Source organism: Crocodylus siamensis, chromosome 2 (genome assembly GCF_052110815.1).
Source record: "Crocodylus siamensis isolate JL-2025a chromosome 2, ASM5211081v1, whole genome shotgun sequence".
Lineage (NCBI taxonomy): Eukaryota > Metazoa > Chordata > Crocodylia > Crocodylidae > Crocodylus > Crocodylus siamensis.
Genome location: NC_143396.1, coordinates 186,036,517 through 186,057,679, shown reverse-complemented (window position 1 = coordinate 186,057,679; position 21,163 = coordinate 186,036,517). Strand labels below are relative to the sequence as shown.

General features: G+C 44.8%; 1 protein-coding gene across 5 annotated transcripts in view; it reads right to left on the bottom strand.

The window, feature by feature from the left end:
* Positions 1 to 21,163, bottom strand: part of PLEKHA7 (pleckstrin homology domain containing A7) — a 332,850-nt gene that overhangs the window by 105,963 nt on the left and 205,724 nt on the right. For 3 of the 5 annotated variants that reach the window (XM_090032592.1, XM_090032590.1, XM_090032591.1), the window contains one exon: positions 18,660 to 18,743. In XM_090032592.1, the coding sequence (XP_089888718.1) occupies positions 18,660 to 18,743 (84 nt within the window). Of the gene's footprint in view, positions 1 to 15,740; positions 15,930 to 18,659; positions 18,744 to 21,163 lie in introns of all 5 variants that reach the window. The other 2 variants (XM_090032588.1, XM_090032589.1) reach the window with 1 other exon arrangement.

The window sequence follows — 21,163 nt, the reverse complement described above, 5'->3', positions numbered from 1 at the left end:
TTTAGCACATAGTTCACTGGGCTGGGCCTCACCAGAGTAAACAGCATTTTAAGCCATGGTGAAGCACAGCACTTCATACAGTTCACCTAGAATCCCTCCATCATGCCCGTCTCAGCCTGGCGCATATGGTTAGTATGGGCCCTCCTTCCACAGTGACCCCACAGCTCAACACTGCTCTGTATGTATGTATGCTCCAGATACCCTCCACAAAGTATCCATGCGCTAACTGGGCCCCACTCATGACTGGAACTGGATGTTTTTGTCACAAGTGCTGGGATGCTCCAAAAACGTATATGCAGATGAAACACAAGGCAACCTGGTCCAGCTTCACCTCCTGGAGGACAAGGCCACACCAATCATATGCACCAAGCTAAAAGATGGGGAAACGGAGGGATTCTGGATGAACTGTATGCAATGGCATGGCTCACCATGTTTTGAAAGTGAATCAGCAGTGAGAGGAACTGTGCTTAATGGGCAGTAACATACATCTTATTGAGATGGTTTGCACTAACTTATCCTTGTTCAGGTTTCCATCAGCGTATTTGTCCAATGTGGGCCATGTGTTTTATAGTCATGGTCAGTGCTGGCTTCATTTAAAAATCAACTTCATAGTTGACTTCCACTGTTGAACACATGTTGCTTTTGGCAACAGTTTAATGACAGTTTAAATGTATTTAATGCGATTTCCTTGTGTGTAATTATACGAGGAGGGCATTTTTTCCCTACGAAGTGACCTCATCTTGTATTCAAGTAACTACGGTAGGTTTTTGGGAACACTTTAAGCCTTTGTCAATCATTTCTCTTAAAGCAGCAGTATTGTAAATCTCTGCATCTTTTTGTTCGTCTCAAAACCTCTCAATTTTCCTGTATATCAGAATAGGAGTTAGCTAAGTCATGATCATTTTCTGGTGTAAAGTAACCTACAAAGCCACGCAGGAAATCCAGCCTTCTGCTTGATGGATCTCTTAGTTTCCTATGTGAGGAAATTTCATAATACAGCTCAAGTGATGTTTACTGTGCTTTTTGAAACACATCTTCAAAATACAAAATGCAGTATTTTCCATTTAAAATCTTCACAGAATATTCTAAAAAGAAAATCAAGATCCCCACCCCCCTAACTTGTTATAAAAGTTATCAGATAAAAACACATGGTAATTTCGTTAGCTACTGTTATGAGGTTACAGTATTTTAAAAGTTCATTCTGGCTTTATATTATACATCCATTTTCTTCACTTAATTGAGTTTCTGGATGTAAATCAATTTTATTTAAATTAGCTCTGTGCTTTTTACATGTTTGCATGCATGAGCTGGTTTTAGTGTCCCTTATAAATAGAGTACCTATTAGATTAGTAAGATTTGTTTTGGTTCATTCCAGCCCCTCCCACCCTCCCAGGCATTCCAGTAAGGATAGCTACTACAGTAATCTGAGCATAAAGCTACAAATACAAGTTCTGCCCTGCAGCATGCTGGTAATGCAAACCTGGGTTAACAGGGAAAGAAGAGATTGATCTGTCACTATAATTAGGTTTTTATTATTATTTGTTCTAGTTCCAAATGCTAATTAAAGTCTAAAATCATAGAGTCATTAGAAGAAAAGAGTGAAAATGTCAACAGCAGTGGGTTTTTTCATTCTGCTTTATTTTGTAATGCTGCTGATGTGGGATTCTCCCTACCTCTGCTTCACAGGAAGAAGGTATCTTCTTTCAGTATTTGGTCAACTTTGGTATCTGATTTCACCAGGGACTTCAGCAAGATGTTTTATATACACAATATTGGCTTACCTAACTATGCCTGTTAACCCACACACTTATTTCTGTTTCTGATTTGAACTGTTATTCTGTCTTTGACCAACCTACTTTTCACAAGTGGGAAATTGTGGACATTTCAGTCAGTTTTTCTAGGCTCTACTTTTTTAAAGATGAATTTCTATTTGATTTTCACCCTGTCCTCACTCTTCTGTTTTCTGTAATAAGTGGTTATCATTTATAAATAAAGTCTTCTACAGTTTACTATTTGTTCCTTAAAAATCATCCCAGACACTAGACTGAAAAGCATTAAGGTAGCCACTAGATAATCTATGGTATTTACAATCTACTAAGCATTTCTAAAGAAACTGGTCAGTCTGAAGAAATTAATCTTTCTTCTTGGATGACAGTTCGGGGCTTAAACACGAAACAAAATGAAACAATCAAAACAGTGCAGAAAGCCCCATGGATTTTAACTCAAAACCACAAACCAAACCTTTACAATGGATATTGTTGTCCAATTATTTAATGGGAGTAGGGGGTGACCATCACAAAAAACACATATCAGTTTCTAATTTATTTAAAAATGAAAACTACTTCAGCAGACCCACTTTCTGGTGGTCCAGTTTCTACCGCCAAAAAAAAATTCTTCAAGATCCTGTCTCTGGTAATTCACGTCATTCAGGTTTTAAAAAATGAAAAGAGAATGAATGAGAATAAAAGTTGGACAAATTGTGGGAAAAGAGATTTTGTGCAAATAAGCAAGGACATATCCAGCTATTAGAGTTTACTGGGATGTGATTCATAAGCAAATATTACAAATTGTTGGCTCTTTGCTACTAAATGCTCCTTTTGGTAAAGTCCCTTGGTCTTTCCTGTGGAGACAGCCACAAAGAAACAAAGAATTAAATCTCATCTACTAGTAGTTGCTACAGTACTGCTGGGCTCTCTTTAAAAAAAAAAGGAAAAATAACTAAAATGAGAGGAATATTTCCAAAGCTACAGGAAACTATTATGGGGAAAATTAACACTTTAATGATGTACTCAGCAAATGGAAAGAGAACAAATTAATACTTAGATGATTGTGTATTATTTAATTCAGGGGTGGCCAACCTGCATCACATACACCACAAGTGGCACGAAAAGCCTCTATATGTAGCATGCAACAGATTGTTGAGGGAGCACTGGGCAAAGAGCACAGGGCAGGGAGAAGACAGCAGAGTATCATATCAGACATGGGAGAGTACACATAGAAGAGAGCAGGGCTTATTTGTGACACGCCTGCCAAAAAGATTGATCCCCATTGATTTAATCAATATGCAAATATAAAAAGAGCCAGCCCCAGGGGTGGCCATGATGCCCCCTGGTGGCTACTCAGCCCCTGTTTTACCCTGACTTTTACCCTCCCTTCTGCTCTCCTGCCACACCTTGATGTTAACATGTATTTAGAAGCCGGAGGCTGCCCCAGGGATCCCTGAGCCAGATCACATCTACTTATGAGCTAGATTCTAATCACTCATCACTTTATGGGCAATTTCACGGCCTCCTTGTCTCTTTTAGCCACACCCAAGCCTTGCAAATGTTACCAATCAATCAGCATTCATCAGTTTAGTGAGCCTTCAGCCCTGATCTAGCTGACTCTCTCTCTTGGACACTCTCTTTGGCTTCATCTCAGCCTTGCTCTGTGCTTCGTAGCCCAATTCATCTCAGCCCCTCCATAGGACCTGGACTCTCTAGCCCCTTCTCTGCCCTGCTCCTGGGCTCTGGCCTTACTCCCAGGCCTCTATTTCCTCTGCCCTGTTTCTGGGTTCCTGCCTTACTCCTATGCCTCTGGCCCTGCTCCTGGGCCTACTGGAACCTCCACCACCCCTAAGTCCCATCCTAAACCACCTGCATTGCCACAGCCCTAAAGCTGTATTACCCACAGGCATTCTTAGGTCCATCAAATGTCTTTCTCTGTAGCCTGCTCAGAAGCTCTTCTCATATCAGCCTTCAGAGTCTGACTGCCTGCTCAGCTCAGGCTCTGGGCTTATATAAACCCTAAGACTGGCCCCCTTCCAATTGGATGTCTCCTCTGATCACTGATTGAGCCCTCCCAGCAGCCTTTTTCTTCTTAAATTAACAGGCACCCTAATTAACCTGTTATAGCAAAGTACATGTGTATAAAAACAACAAAGCACACCTGCTCATTTCATTTTTTTAATATTAACTTTTAAAGACATGACTAGTTTGATAAACAAGAAAAGTCATGATTTTTACTCAATTTAATAAAATCCCCAGAAGCAACACTGGGTTGTATAGAGAAGCTCACTCAGTAACATGGTAACTCCCTGCAAAATATATTAGTGTAATGATCATATCTCTATGGCATTCTCCTCAAAAAAAAACAACAACTCAACATTGTTACAATTAATGTTTTATTTCTGAGATTTGTGCGGCAATGATTTTTAAAACGTAAACAGTTATTTAAAAAGCAAGATAGAGTAAGGTGATCTAGCACAACATGAGACTCAAAAAGAAAGAGTATATTTAATTATTCATGTGGCAGCTTAGTAATTCTTCTACAAGAATTAAGATCACTTTTCGGTGTTTCTGTTGGAAGCTTTTTAAAAAACTACTCAGCTGATTAATACTAAACAAAGTTACAGTTCTCCTGCTAAAATAAAGTCTTGTGTAGCATGTATATATTAACCTGAACTTTCCATAAACACGTAAGGTCCAATTAGAAATATGAAATAGAAAGGATAAACTAATCAAATTCCAAATGGCATGTCAGTAATGAATTTACAGAGTCAAAAATCTGCATAAATCTAGAAAATAATCAAATTCCACGTGCACAATTCTTAATATTTAATAAATATTTTTTGCCTGTTTCTACTTTAAATAAAAAGGAAACAATTGCAGAGAAAAACAATGTTAACGTCTGAAATGCTCAAGTATATTGACAGAATTAAAAAAAAAAAAAAATCACCTTCACAACTAAGCACAGAAAGCATAACCCGTATTCAATATCATCAGTTAAAAACCACCAGTGCCGGAGATGTTTAATGACATGTATTATTCAACAAATGCTGCAATGACTTAATAATGCCATATCATTCAACTTACCTTTGTGCTCTCTTCTTCCCGCCTCCCATGCACACGCACAGGCACACTTCATGGGAAGGTTAGTTACGTTAGCTAATCCAAACAACAACACTGTTTTTGGCACAGTGGGTTGTTTTGTTTTTCTGGAAAATTGCCACTCACTGCAGTTGGCAGTCTGAACCTATGTGACTTGTATAAGACCTTTGAAAGCAGGCACATCTGCACAATACCTTCTGAATGATCAAACCACTCCCCATCCTACCTAAACTGCATCTGTATGTATACAGAGACCACAGCATTGCATTGGTTGTAAAGACTTTCTTGACCAATGTCTGGTTTTCTTTTCTTAATACAAAAACAAAATCTACTGCAGCATTTTTATCAGCAGCCTATATCAAAGCTTTAAGGTGCATGAAAGCTAATTATTTTTCCCTGTAAAGCACACAGATTTAGCCATAAGAAGGAATCTGTTCTGTGCATACAATTTAAATTGTAAGAATTAATGGAAAACAGCATTGTTTTAGTAATCTACCTACCTTTTTAGTCACTAAACCATATACTCCTTTGGGTAAGAAACTAAATCACCTAAGTTTATTTTTATATGCCAGGTGTTTGGGATTTTTTTTGTTGGTTTCTTTTGCTGCCATAGTAACCAAATGCTATAGATGAAACAAGGAGAAGACTGTCTCTCTCCAGCTCTCCAGGGGTGATATACTGGCTTTATCAAATGCAGCTGCACAGATTTAAAAAAACAAAACAAAACAAAAAACAAACAAGCATAGGAAGGCAGACAGGATCAGACTGTCTTGTTTTATTAAATCACCATACACACATACACATGCAAACGCGTGCACACACTTGTGTTTTGTACTGAAGTATTATTGTATACCTCCATGTATTAACATTTCATTCACAACTGCAATACCAGCAGTAGAAACATAAAAAACTTCTAAACAAACAAACGTTAATAGTTGGCACTAGAAAACATTTGAAACATGGCAATTGTGGCAATGACGCGTGAACAGGCTACTGCAACATAAACAAAGGCTGGGATTTACAGTGTATCATCTACTCCACAGTAACTGCCCACATGCATACTCTTACCCCACAGTAAATGGAAGATAACCCACAGAGTAACAGCATGCACCCAGGCAGCTACATAATGGCAATCTTCACCCTCACTTACCATGGTAACTTGTTTATGTGCCTAGGCAGCTGTATAATCCCTGTTTCTTCCTATCTGTACATATGTAAAACTAACTTTATAAAAATCAATGCAACCGAGAATGAACTATCCAAATAGCTAATATTCGCCCCAAACATCATTTCATTGTGGAAACAATTTTAAAACAAAAATTTTAATATATAGCCAGGCTTGCAACTGCATGACTAATGCATATTTTCATCCTTGTTTTAAATTCTAGCATTTGAAAGCAGTGTCTTAGTGGACTTTAGCTATATGTACTATATAATTACATCATAGGTTTTTCTCAAGAGTATGCACTTTACACTGGCCCCCTGGCAGAAGATAGATGTCGTGAACACCTTCCTCATCCCCCGCGTCATGTTCATCCTAAGAGGCTCGGCGGTCCCCAAGACTCCCCTCAAGAAGGCGGACACCGAGATCCGGTGGCTGCATCTGCTGTTGCAGGCCAGCAACGGGGTCCTGCACATACCCTACTGGCAGGAAGGCATCCACGTCCCCCGCGTGGGAGACCTCTGCGACATCGCAGTGATCACCCACGCCTTCCGCCTCCTGACCTGCTGTCACAGAGTCACGTAGGTGCCCCGTGACTGTGAGTGAGATTGGCAGAGCTGCCAATCACCAGGGCAGCTCAGGTGCCGGTTGCCAGGGCGACCAGGTGGGTCAGGTGGCCAGAAGGGGGCAGGGCCAGGCCTTTATACACAGCTTAGGCCGGAGCCTGATCAGCAGTTCCCTTCTGACTGCCACAGGAGCAGGAGCTCTGTGGCTGAGCTGAGCGGCCTGAGTTAGTAGTCGCAGCCTTACCACGCTGACCGGCTGCGATGATGCTAGGGACAAGAACGCCCTAAAGGGAGGTAGGTTTGAGAGCCTTGGTGAGGGGCTTGGAGTTTATGTTTGGAGCACGGAGACTCTGTGTGGTTTATGTTACAGCCGGGTGGCTTGAGTTTTGGTTATGGTTATCCTTACACCGGAGGACCGGGTGAGGCTGTAGGGGAGTGAGGAGGCCTCACGGGAGCTCCCCAGCAGCTTGGGGGTTCCCGGTGCCCAGCAGGGGCACAGTGCCAGTGGGGCACTATTGTCTGTGCTGGAGAGGCACAGTATTGCGCCGGGGAGGCGCGGTGTGCGGGGTTGCAGACCCCAGCCCATAAGGGCGGTGTTGTGCCCAGTGGGGGCAACCAGACCCAGAGAAGGGTCAAGGGGACAGGCACGGCGGTGGTCGCCTGTGCCCCTAGCGCGAGGAGTGCGGTATCGGCCCCAGAGGGGGCAAGGCCCCGTAAAGGGCGGCGGCTTCGAGCCAGGCCCAAAGGGCGCCGGTAACAGGGCGGCAGTAGCGAGCCAGACCCGAGGGCGCCGGTAACGGGGCGGCAGTGGCGAGCCAGACCCGAGGGCGCCGGTAACGGGGCGGCAGTGGCGAGCCAGACCCGAGGGCGCCGGTAACGGGGCGGCAGTGGCGAGCCAGACCTGAGGGCGCCGGTAACGGGGGCGGCAGTGTCGAGTCAGGCCCAGGGGCACCGGTAGTAGCCAGACATCAGCAAGACAGGCCCGGGGGCGCCGGGAGCGGGCTAGTGGATAGGAGCCCGGCCCAGGGGCACCAGGCGGGCAAGGAGCCCAGGGTGCCCGAGAAGGAGAGAGAGCACCAGAGGGGTGAGTGACCGCACAACGTCCCACGGAACAGCTGTGAGGCTTGGGGCGTGCAAAAGGGGAGGTTTGGAGGCATGCATACCCCTTAAGGGAGGGGCGCACCAAGGCACCCCATTTGAAGTAGGGGCAAGAACACATGCCGTTCACTAAGGGAATAAAGGCAGCCTCCCATTTAACCATTTAAGATCAAAGTCGTGGCGGGCAAGGATTCGAGGGTGCTGAGTACAGCCCTGAGTGACGGTAGGGGGCGCTAGGGAGTTCATGGCTGCTCCTAGGCCTCACTCCCTCACACCTGCCCAGACACAACAGTAAGTACCATCGCCACCAGCGCCCTCAAGGAGACCACCCGCTAGAGGATTGCAAGGCAGCCGAATGGACAAGACTTGGCTACCTTCCTCAGCGGCTTGCTGGAGGCCGAGTTCAGCCGAGACGGCGGGGACTTTGCCTTGCTCTGGAGCCGAGCCCGCAATGCCATGCACCGCTACAGGAACCACATCAGCTGCACCTGGACCTGGACCGAGGAGCACCTGCACGCCAACCGCATCACCGTGATGCCCCACACAAAGACCTTCCTGGAGAGGTTCCTGAAGGATGCCGTCCGAAACAAGTATGCCAGCGACCTAAGGGCCAAACCCAACCACAGCAAGGTCTTTGACGTCACCTTGAAGTGGGACGCTAGCAACCACTTCACGCCCAGTGGGAGCTTCACGCACTTTGAGGACTAGCGCTTCCTCCACCGCGCCTACCTCAACTGCCTACCTCTGAAAGGGGCCGTGCGCTTCGGCCACCGGGACAAGAGGTGCCAACGGTGTGGGTACGCGGCAGAGACCCTCTCCCATGTGCTGTGCAGCTGCAAGCTGCATGCCAGAGCCTGGCAGCTCTGCCACAATGCTGTCCAGGACCGGCTGGTGAGGGCCATCCCAGCTGCGGTGGGGGAGATCTCCATGAACCACACTGTCATGGGCTGCGAGAGCCAGATGCAACCCGACATAGTCATCACCAACGAAGAGGCCAAGAAGGTTGTGATCATGGATGATGTCACCATACCCTTCGAGAACCAGCACCAAGCCTTCACCGACGCCTGGGCTCACAAGTACACCCTGCTGGCCGACACCCTGAGGGGCCACAGCTATGACATGATGGTCAATGCGCTCATCGTAGGAATGCTTGGAGCCTGGAACCCCAGCAACAAGAGCATCCTGCATGCCTGCTGCATCTCCTGCCGCTACGCCAAGCTGATGCGCTGCCTCATGGTGTCCAACACCATCCGTTGGTCCCGTGACCTCTACGTGGAACACATCACGGGCCACCACCAGTACTCTGACCCCACCAGACGAGCAGCCGCTGGACTGGACCCAGAGGGCACCGCCTGAACTGCCCCCCCCTTCACTTCACTCCGAGAGGATTCTTCGACCACGGACGACCCCGGTCCACCCAAAGAGGACCCCCGCGATGAGACTATATGGTCTGAGACACCTCCTCCGAACCACTTCCTCCACCATTGTGGACCATTGTAATGGGTTTGTGTGTATCTATCTCTGTTCTCTCTCAGCGTTGCAAACCCCCTCCCTCCCTCCCCTTCCTCCTTCCCCCACCCCCGTGCTTAGTTTGCTAACATTGTATCTCCTGTAACCTAGTTGTGCTCCACTCCTCACCCCCATCCCTCTATTGTTAGTCCCTCACTCGGGCTATCTGCATTTCCATATCAGCTTTGTCATCTTTTTTCTGGATTTCCAATCCTAAACATTACTAATAGAAGTCAATCTATACTTACATCACAGGTTTTTCTCAAGAGTATACACTTTACAATTGTAAATGAGAACACCTGTAATTTTGCCTTATGTAAAACTTAAAAGAATGAGTATGTGTGTTCACACGCACATGCGTTTGTGTTTTTAAATGCCCCAACTACAGTAGCCCATTGTTCAGCTTCAGGAACAAACTCTTTCACCTCAGGGCTAGGGACAGATGTTACATATCAACTGGCTTAAAGAAACTGGTTTAAGTCTGTAACAGACAGAAGCTCAGTACACATACACTAAGTTCAAAACGGCTGAAACTGGTTTAAGATAAACCTGGTTGTATGTAGTATCAGAGTTAACTGATTTGAGTCAAATTGATTTATGAAACTTCTGTCCCAGACCCCTTCCTGGTTCAAGTTAAATCACAGTCCCCCAGCATGCTTTCCGGCCTGGCCTGTGCTGTGCTGTCTACTCCAGAGAACAGGGCTTTCCCCACCCCTCTGCTCCCTTGCTAGAGGAGTGAGGGCTGGCTGACAAGAGAGGTGGTGGGGTAGGCCTGGCTGGGGATGCAGCCCAGTGCCCAGACTGCCCTCCCAGGCAAACCCTGGTTGGGGTCTGGGGCCGGGGCTTAAACACCCCTCCCCCTACTCAAACTTATTGCTGGCTAAAACTGTGGACTACAGATCCCAAAGCACCTGGAAGCTGTGCTGTCTGCTCCAGCAGAGATGGGTTTGGGGGGACAGGGGGAGTCACAGACTGCCCCCCCCAGGCAAACCCCGGCTGGGGTCTGGAGCCTGTTAAACCCACCTTGCCCAGAGTACAGAGCTGCCCTGCCCAACTTACTGGAAGTTACTGCTGGCTACGACTGGACTAGGAAGAGAATCCTGCTGTTGTGATTCTGGACTGCAAATCCCAGAGACCTTGGGGGCAGCAGGAAGAGAAAGCGAACACAAAGCCCATACTGGCTATGTACTAAAAATGTTGCTCTAGCACCCCCTGCTTTCTGGCCTGAGCCACTGCCAGCATGTGGCTGCATTTACTGAATCAAAAGCAAATGTGTGTCTAGTTGTTTCTCAGTTTAATCTCCGCATCTTAGACTAACCTGCAAAGACTGAATTGATTCAGCCTCAGGCTTTTTGACTGTCTGTACTTAGACAAGAAGTTTCACTTTAGTTCTGTATTCCAAAACTACACTGGAAAGATCATGAAAAAATATTTGTAACCTAGTGTTACTTCTCAAGATTCCTTCATGTCTGTCCCAAGAACGCAGGATTGAGCAAGGAGGAAGCTTCATCCAGAGGCAGACCCCAGACAAAAGTAAAAGAAGAAAAAAGCCTACCTGTTGCAGGGGTTCAGGCACGCCAGAGAAAACTGCCTGAGTGGTTTATCAGCTGCACCCATCTCCAGCTGGAGCCGGGTGACGTCATGAGGAAGCACTACACAGTGAAGGTAAAATATGACCCTGAAAAGAGGGACGCCGAGTGCCGGAGGAGCGGCGGGGAACTGCTGGGCAGAGTGCGTCCAGCTGCTGCAGTCAGTAGTGGCGGCGGCAGCAGGAGCTGTGGGAGATCCCTGCACTGGGGAAGACCAGCGGGGATCAAAGGAGCCGGCAGGGAGGCTGGCAGCAGTGACAGCAAGAGCATGTGAGAAAGCAGCGACAACCAACAGCATCTGTCATAGAACGCGAAGGGTGTTGAAAGGGACAATCCCAAAGGCAGTGTCACCAGACCCTCTGGGTCTGGCCAGAGCCCGAGGCACCTGTCTGTGAGAGAGGGTACGTAGGAATTGAGGAAGACATCAACAGGGGATAGCCACAAAAGATCCTGAGGCTCATCTCAAAGGTTGGCATACAGCTGGGGTGTAGGGGAGGTTGGACATCTCCCCGTGGACATCTGCCAGGACACGTGACAACTCTGGAGGCATCCTCAAAGGGGACCCCCTTCACTGAAGGATCATCCAAAGTCATGGTTGGCAAGTTTGGGGGATACCAGCTGCTCAGGCAAAGGCGGCGCGGAAGCGAATCATTGAGCAGAGATGGGCACAATGTCTCTTCACTTACATACAGAAACGATGCTTTTAAAATTAATTTGCTATAGGTCTGGATTGAAATTCTGAACTCAAAAAGTATTCAACTGAAATTCAATTCAGATGCTGATTTCACCTGAGACAAATAGCTTTATTTAAAAAACAGAAGGAGCCAAACAACTTCTCCAGCAAAAAGGAGCGTAGGTAGGTCTGTTCCAAGACAGAGACGGTGAAAGGTGCAGACAAGGTGACCCTACGTACTGCAGAAGGTGCGGCAGAAAGGAACAGGTAAGAAAAGTACAGCAGTGTTGAGTGCATACCTGGGCTCTGACAAGCTCTCCCAACAGTATTTATTGAGATTAGTTCTCATAGTGCATTGTTCATCCCCCATCTCTAATTGTACTGCCTACTCTAAATCATGGGACACACAAAAGACCCAAGTCTGGCAGTCTGGGATCTGGAACATCCCAAACTCTTTATTTAGCAAAACATCAAAAGTGAAGGTAAAACCAGCAAAACAAAGATGTCAAAAAATGAATAGATGATGTTGGCATTCCAGGTTAGTCTGGAACCTTCTGCATTTTTGTGTTTGTACTTGTATTAATATTCAGTTAAAAAAATTCATTTGGCTGAAGAGCAGCTGGTGCAAGCTGGACCCAGGCAATATCAAGGTTGAAGCTGGTCCAAAAGAGGAAATGCTGAAACACTAACTGGCAAGTTATCTCAACCAGAGAAACATAGTACATATTTAAACTGGGGCAAACCTTTGTGGGTCACATTTCTCTTACAACTAAGCTTAGCTGACCAGGCAGTAACAGTTTTTAAATCTGCTTTTAACTCCTCCTCATTAAGAGAGAAGTTTCTGCATTTGTCACCGTTGGCTTTACTGTATCCAAAGTTCAATGTAAGGTTTATCTTATGTCCCAGGATGCCATGAACGCATGAGATTTGTATTCAAGGCTTACCAGTAGCTCCCAGTTGGCTTTTGATACCAGTTTCAGATGTTGTTCTTAATCTTCAATTTGGATTAAACTGCAATTAAGGAATCGTAGCCCAGATACACTGAAGATCAAATTTCTAATTATGAACGATGATAGCTGCACTTTCCTGACAGAAGACACACCACAAAGCCCAAGACAACATAGATTTCATAGACATTTGGGCTGGAAGGGACCCTGGAGGATCGAGTCCAGCCCCCTGCCACAGGGGCAGAAGTTAGCAGGGATCATAGGATCCCAGCAAGATAAGTATCCAAATGTGTCTTGAAGGCATTCAAAGCAGATGCTTGAACCACCTCCAGCGGCAGTCTATTCCAGACCTTGGGGGCTCGGACAGTAAAGAAGTTCTTTCTTATGTCCAGCCTGAAACGGTCATAGAGGAGTTTGTGACCATTCGACCTTGTCATCCCTTGGGGCGCTCTGGTAAACAGATGTTCCCCCAGATCCTGATGAGCACCCCTGATAAACTTAGAGGTGGCTACCAGATCACCTCTGAGCCTGCGCTTTTCCAGGCCGAAGAGTCCCATGGCTCTCAGTCTCTCATCATAAGGTCTGTTTTCCTGCCCTCTGATCATGCATGTGACTCTTCTCTGGACTCTCTCAAGCTTCTCCACATCCTTTTTGAATTGTGGAGCCCAAAACTGGACAGAGTACTCCAGCTGCGGCCGAATGCAACAGGAAAATGACATCCTGGGATTTGCTGTTAGAAGCATCTATGAATGTAAGCCAGTGTTTTGCTCGCTTTACTAGCCACAGCATCACATTGAAGGCTCACGTTCATCTTGTGGTCAATCTTGTGGTTTGCCTGGCTCTTGTTCTCAGCAGCTTGTGCCTGATCCTGGTCTCAGTAGGATGCCAATCTTTGTGGGGGGCAGATCCTGTCTTATAGTTTATCAGATTGAGGGAAGTGATTATGCCTCTCAATTCAGCGCAGGTAAGGCCACATCTGGAGTAGCGGCCAGTTCTGGACACCCCCTGTCTCCCCCAAGGATATGGACAAATTGGAGATCAAGAAGAGAGCAATGACAGTGGTTCAGGGAATGGGGCACATGGCTACTGAGGAAAGGCCGAAGAAACTGGGCTTATTTAGTTTGGAGAAGAGGAGACTGAGGGGGGATTTAATAGCAGCCTTCAACTACCCAAAGCAGGGTTTGAAAGAGGATGGAGCTAGACTGTTCTCAGTGGTGGCAGATGACAGAACAAAGAGCAACATGCAAAAGGTGTGTGTGTGCGTGGGGGGGGGGGAAGTATTCTTGATCAATAGAACCTGGCTATGGAAAAAATTTCCAGAGCCTATTTATCCTTAGTAAATCCTGCAACACCTTCCTCTTTGAGAAGTTCTTTCCACCTTAAACCGCCCACAGCATGAATGCCCCTTTTTATGAAGAGAGTTGGTAGAGTGGCATCACAGGCTGCTTACAGATGTAAAAAAACAAACAAACCCAAAATGGTGCTTTACTTTAAATTGGCATGTCCCTGCACCTTGCAAGCCCAGCACATGCCCAATGTCTGTATAGATCACGTGCTTCAGCTGGGCTTTTTTGGCACTTTTATCTAATAGTTGACTGAATCAGTTATTAGATAAAAGTGCCAAAGAGTCCTGCTGAAGTGCACAATTCATACAGATGCTGCAGAGCTGGTCAAACTAATGTGCTGCTTCCTTCAGTAAAGTAAAGTTTGTTTAATTTTTTTTCATATCCATCAGCAGCCTTAGGCTAGGGACAGACATTCAAAAAGTCTAAGCATGAATCGATTCAATCTTTGCAGGTTACTCTAACCTGGCTAGGCTGAATCAGTTTGTAACTGAACAGACATCCCAGAAATGCAGGCGAATGCCTGCAGTGGCTCAGACTAGAAGTTGGGGGGTACTAGAGTAGCCCTCTCTTCTCTTCTATAGTTCTGAGCTGAGGGGGGTGTGGTCAGGCCCTGGCAGGATGCTCTGATTAGGGAGACCCCCCACTTCTGACCAGCCCAGCAGGGAATTGGTAACACAGTGTTTATCACCCCAAAAAGAAAACAGAGCAGCTACCCGTTGATTCTGCCTTTCTCCCATCTATCACAGCATGGACCATAGCCAGGATGCAATCTGCTAGCTAATGCTGAAAGGTGTCTGTGTAAGGCAGAGGGGACCGGGAGGGTAGGAGGGTAGCAGGGGGAAGGCCAGGCAGATGCCTGAAGTCTCTGCTGAGTTCCAGCCAGGGAGCAGAGGGGAGGCACCAGTTCTGCTGTGGAGCACAGAGCCCCACCCAGCCCATGCCAGTTTAAGTTAAATGAGCAAGGGGTCTGGGACAGACATTGCATAAATCCATTTGACCTCAATCAGTTAAGTCTGATACTACATTCAACCAGATTTATCTCAAACTGGTTTCAGCCATTTTCAAACTGGTTTATGTGTACTGAACATCCGTTCTGTTATAGGTTTAAACCAGTTTCTGATCAGTGAAACCGGCTTATGTGGAATGTCTGCCCCTAGCCTTAGAGACTAAGTGGTTCAAAGAGGCATGAACTTTCATACGCAAGAACCGGTTTCATCAGATGTTAGGAATAGACACAAACTAGTCTAAAGCCCCTAGCACACATCCATGTAAAGGTGCCATGGGATCCAATCCCCAATCCTAATGAGACTTTTGCCATGCCCCACATGCATAGCAGGCAGTATGATTTTGGGAATGGGATCATATCCCAATCCTGCCCTTTCTACTTGCCAGTCCAGGGCATACTAGAATCCCAGTCTTCCACAGCACTGGGAAAATAAAAGCTGGGTGCCCACAGGTCCAGTATCAAGGCCGAGTGTCAGCTGATTGTCAGTCTTGACCCTGAACTGCACTGGGGCCAGTTCAAGACTGCAGTGCAGTCTTGGGGCTGGAGCTGACAATCAGCTGCCTCTTGACCCTGGGGCTGTGCCTACCACGTGTCTTATTTAAGGCAACAGATAAATCAGCCTTAAAATGTTATACATTACATACAAGAACAGTTCCTGTATTTGTTACCTTTGGCTTCGCTGTATCTTGCACCAACTTAACTTGCAAAATACACAGACCATGTTTGTATAATATAGAACATTTTTATGGTTGGTTTGCCACTGGACAGCGCCTTAGGTTGTGTGCACATGTATCAAACTTGCCACAATTAGCGTTCTGTGAACTCCACTAAAATTAAGACATTAATCACAGCATAAATGTAATGTATAGAGGGGACTGTGCGGGAGCCGGCGGGCCAGGGAGCCGTGAGGCTGGCTGGGTGGCTCCCTTTCCAAGAGCTCCCCGGCGCAGAGCCAAAAGCAGAAGCAATCACTTACCGCCCACAGGTGCATGGCGGCGGCGCCCAGCTGAAAGGCCGCGCCGGAGCTGGAAGCAGGAGCGGAAGTGCGGGCAGCAGAGGCCAGCGAGGACACGGAGGGGAGGATGCACACCGCCCGAAGCAGGACACGCACGTTCTGGGGGCAGTGGCAGAGAACAGCCGAGGGTTCCGCGATGGAGGCGGTGACCTAGAGAGGGGGTGGAGCAACCGTGGCACACAGGAGCGACAGGCTCCGCGAAGAGTGCGGAAAGGCAAGCCCGGGCGGGTCGCAAGGGGCGGCTGGGCAGCCAGCCAAGTCCCTGGGGCCGGGGCCACAGGGCACGCTCAGCAGGACTTGCTGAAGACGTCCTCGGAGCAAGGCTCCTGAGAAAAGGAACAGGACCCTGCTCAAGGAGGGGCAGGACTCAAACACGACCACTTAAGGCAGCAGCATTTTTTGTTGGTTCCCCTCAGTTAAGCTTCGCGAGGTTCTTGTGGACCCACACGAGAGGAGGGGGGCAGGGAAGGAACCCCTGCTGTGGAGGCTCGGGCAAGGGTGTAGGAGCCCTCACTAGATCACTGGGGGATACGCGGTCTCACTTCCGGACATGCACGTGCCAGACAGTCCATCTGAACCAGAGGAATACCATCAAAGTCGTGGCAGGAGAGCTCGGGGCGTGCAACGTGGAAAGTGGGAATTGGACATACCAGCGGGGACCCGGCGGGCAAGCAGGGACACGTTAGCATAGGCAGAGGGACATCTTTGCTACAGGGACCTAAGGTGCCATCCTTTCCAACCTTCTATCTGACTTCAGACTAACACAGCTAACTAATTTTGTTTTTAAGAAGAGCCCAAGCTAACTCCTTGCCTGAAGAAAATCCCCAAAAGCAAAAGTACCATATACCCTAAGCAGAGTTACTTCTCCCAAATGGGAGAAGTTTCAGAGATTCCATGAAGTACTCTGGTGATTTCACCATTGCTATCAATTTTACATGAAGGGTGGTCAGATACTCTGGTTGCAAGGAAATGAGCAAGACTAGAACACTTTACAACAGATATAGTATTTCTTAGCCTTAAGTCACCTTCAAGGTATGCGTCTTGCAGGTTAAGCTGATGAAAGACCTTAAAGATACATGTTGCAAGCATACTAATTTAATCAAAATGACACTGCAAAATAATTTTCCTAGCTACAGCTTCTATAAATACCCCATTGCTCTCTTCAACCCTCCATTGATTTTCTTTCTTCACCACATCAAATTCAAATGATTTATCCCTTAGCTTAGAAGGTCCTTCACAACTTAACCCTGTAATTTTGAGTAAGGTAGAGTCAAATCAACCATCATTTCCATTTGCAAAGTATGTCAGTCTTGAATGTCCTTTTAAAAATAAATTTTCCCACAAACCTCCTACCTTTTCTTCCTAATTTTTCTCTGGGGCTTGGAAGAAGCTTACAGACGTATCTGCAATGCCACCCCATTAACCTCCACTGGAGGTCTCCTAAAATATTTATTCTACCCTGATGCCTATAAAAAATTGACAAAGGTTATGCAGTTTGCTGTGACCGCTATTTTTTATGCTGACCACTATACTATGATTGCTTTTGCTCCATGCACCTGTTCACCTACTTGTTATATAATAGTTTGCATGCAGAATGCATGTTCTATAGACAGGCAGGCACGTACTGTCTCGTTATTTATTTTCATACAGCCCCTAGCACTGTAGGCCTAGATGTCAATATAAAAGTGTAAGCAGTCACAAAATATGTGAAATTATAAGGAATCTTGAATCTAAAACAGGCTGCATCAATATAAGAGCTAACATGTCTAAAAGCAACCCAACGATTTTGATCCATTTAAGATGCTTTTAGAGGCATGTCTACATGTGCACTTAAGTGCACCTAAATTTAATGCACATTAGCTTAATGCACATTAAGCAGGTTTAGGCAAGCATCTACATGTGCAGGTGTTAAAAAGCATTCACTGTGTGCTAACCAAACTCATAATTTAAAGTGCACAGGTTGCAGATATGAAATTTAGGTGCAAGTAGCCTAAATTTGCCATTTTTAAAGCATATTAAGTGCATGCACATGTATATGTGCATCCTAATGCACCTTAAAGAATCTCGTGTAGATGCACCCTTTAAGTCCTTAAATGCAAATGTTCTTAAACACACAATTCTAGAAGCAATAAACAAACTGACAAGTTGGTTTAAGGATAAGCAGCAGCAAGCTATCCAGTTCACATCATTAAAGTCATCTCAGTCTAAGTGGCAGAAAAAAACTATTTAAAACCACAGGTTGCCAGTCAAAAATATTCTAATTTTGAATCAGTCCAAACTGATTTTTGAACTTCCTGGTTTTAAGCACGAACACACTTAGAACTGATTTTCTTTAAACTTGACTTGTTTTCTACATCTCACTCTGATTTTTAATTAATTAAGCCATGTTTTAATCTTAAGCCAGTTTTGCTATGTTCCAATCTAAAACCAGTGTAGTTGGATTTGTAAAAAATGGAAAATATATATATTTCAACCCTGCTGATCTCAAAATATATTAATTTTGCTCACTCTGTTTTCTTATAAATTCACTTACTGGCAAAGGTCAAGATCAAAACAGACCAGTTCAAGATTCTAGATACATTCTAGGAAGTCAGAAGTATATGAAGATAAACCATCACAATGGGAACTGGTAACTTTTGCTTTGCCAGACAATATAAAGATCTCACTGTAACATTATACTGTTTACTTTAAGGCCAGTTCTGTATATTTGGCATTTACTTTTACTTAAAGGTATTATTATCGATTCTAGCAACAGTCCCTATTTAAGGAGTACCTTTTCAGTCTCCCTGCTATCTCACAAGCAAAGTTAAATTCATAACACATCATATACAAAGTTACTTAAAAAAAGAAAATTCTCAACACAGGTAAGAATTGACTTACTCTTCTTGTAATAGGAACTCAATGTTTTCTGGAGAAATCTGCCCTGTCACAGGATGTCTAAATGTGGTGGTCTGCTGGTTATGACTGAAAGAAAAAAAAAAGTAATTGAAGTGCTAAGCTCAATAGAAAATTAGGTTTTAAATAAAACAGAATTATCACTACTGTTAGTTTACTGTTGTTATTGCAAGATGGAATATATTTTTGTGATGTATTAAAGGGCTGAAATGTTTTGAATTACTTTCTCACAGGCTTGTTGAATCTGCCAGGAGTATGCTGCATTATGTGCTAACCCAACTCATAATTTAAAGTGCACAGGTTGCAATGCTCAGCAAAAAGACAGACCCTGGTGTTTGCAACTACTTACAATTGTAATGGTACCAAGTTATTTAATGCTAACCCAGGAAGGACCCGATGCAATTTATTAAGTTCCTTAAAACGTGCAAGAAAAATAATACTGTCATTGAAACACTGGCTTAAAATCCTACTATATTTTTTAATGGGTTCATTAAATGAAACCTGTGGAAGGAAAAGACAATCTGTCATATGCATTATTGCTTGATTAAAATTTAGCATCTTAATTTTTTATCTTCCCAAAGTATCACATATATGATTATTTGTTCATTTTACAATTCCTACACACAAAATATTTTAGAATTTCATCTGAGAAAAATGGAATACAAATTAAATTTGCACAATTTTATATGCTTTCTTCCAGAGCCCTGAATGCTTTGTTTTGCTGTTCTTCATGAATTACTACTGCACATTAATAGGTCTAGTACTTTGTTGATTTAAATAACCACACAACTGCCTACTGCAAGAATATTAGACAAAGAAAATTGTTTCTGAAGACAAGTTGCTAGAGAAAAAAATTCAGAGTAAATCACAGCAATTTGGATTCTTCATAAAAAATGGAAGATCCTGTAATGCAATAAATATGTTCTGATCAGCTTTCATAGCTACTACGTACATTGTTCTAAAGCCTTATGCAACATGCAAAAACAGAGCCTTTTTGTTTCACAGATACAGTAAAGGTTACCACTGCAATGCCTTTATAAAATCAATGGATTTCATTAGTAAAACCGACTAATCGAATTTTAATGGATATACTATAAGCCAAAGGTCTAGTTACTAAGCTTTTTCATTGTTTGTTTTTAGTTAATGGTATTTAACAGTGTAACTGCCAAAACTGGATCTGAATACAATCACACATAACAAATCATATAATGTATTATACATATTATATAGCTTATATGTCTCAGTTATTCAGGTACCTCATATATAACCTGCATATAGGAAACAAACTTAGTAATGCAAGAATAAGAAAAAGAAAACCTATTAAATGATTCATATTTGCATGAGCCAAAAAAATTATGGTTTTTTTCTTTTTCTTTTTTTTAAAGCAATTTGATTCCCCCCCATCCCATGACCCCATGAGGACCAAACCCATCATCAGATATAATGTCAGAAAGAATTTTTTCTTCTCCCAAGTCAAACAGGCAAGGGCTATGAGGGTTTATGCTTTCTACCAGGTTCTTTCTTCTTTTCCCTGGGACCTGGTCCCAGCATTATGGAAAAATATATTAACTTAGCAAGTTTCCTATCATTTGCAGTAACTAGGCATTGTCAGTGCCCTTGCCCCCCACCTCCCAATCCCTCCTCTATTTGTGGCATATTGCAGGATTTGTTTTTTCTTCATCTCTGGGTGCTTTGTGGCTGTGGTGCCCAGTCCTATGTTCCTATGGTGACACCTAGCCAAATGGTATTCTAACAATTGTAAAAATTAGTTATTTGGCAAAATGGGAATCTTCAAAAAACAGCTTGGCACTGTGGCAGAATGCCATCTCTGTCTCTCCCCAAACTCTGCTATCAGGCTGATGACCTATCTGACAATTTGGTTACCATGGTCACTGCAGAGGGCAGACACCCTTAGCCCCATTGGCTTCAGGTAACCCTGAGTTGTAAGCTGAGCTGGATACATTCCTGAGGGAGGGGGAAACCTGCTCCCTTTGTCCACATGACTGGCTTCACACACCTGGGTTGGGGGCTTAAACTCCCAATTGTTCTAAGGAATGTCATCATGACTGGGAGGGGGCTAGAGACCTTGCCAGTCTACCTGGCAACCAGTGACGCATTTCAAATTGGTTGTCTGGCAGCCAACAGCTGCTGGCCTTCATTGGATCAGGTAAATGAGGTTATAAGGTAAGGACTGCCCAGGAGGTGGGGCAGCAGCCATGATGAGAACTCTCAAAGAAGCTGGACCATCTGAAACTCACTCCCTCTTGAAACTCATGTTCAATGATCTGTTTTCCTCCAGAGGGAATCTCCACCTGCCTCTGGATGATACTTATGAGTAAGCTACTTGAGATCTAACCAGATATATAGCTTGCAGTAGCACAGATGCGTAATCAAAGGCTACCATGCCACTGCTTGCTTTAAGAGATTTCTCTGATATTGCTCTACACTGTACCCTACTCCAAACCTACTCCTTGTAACCAGTAAAGTTA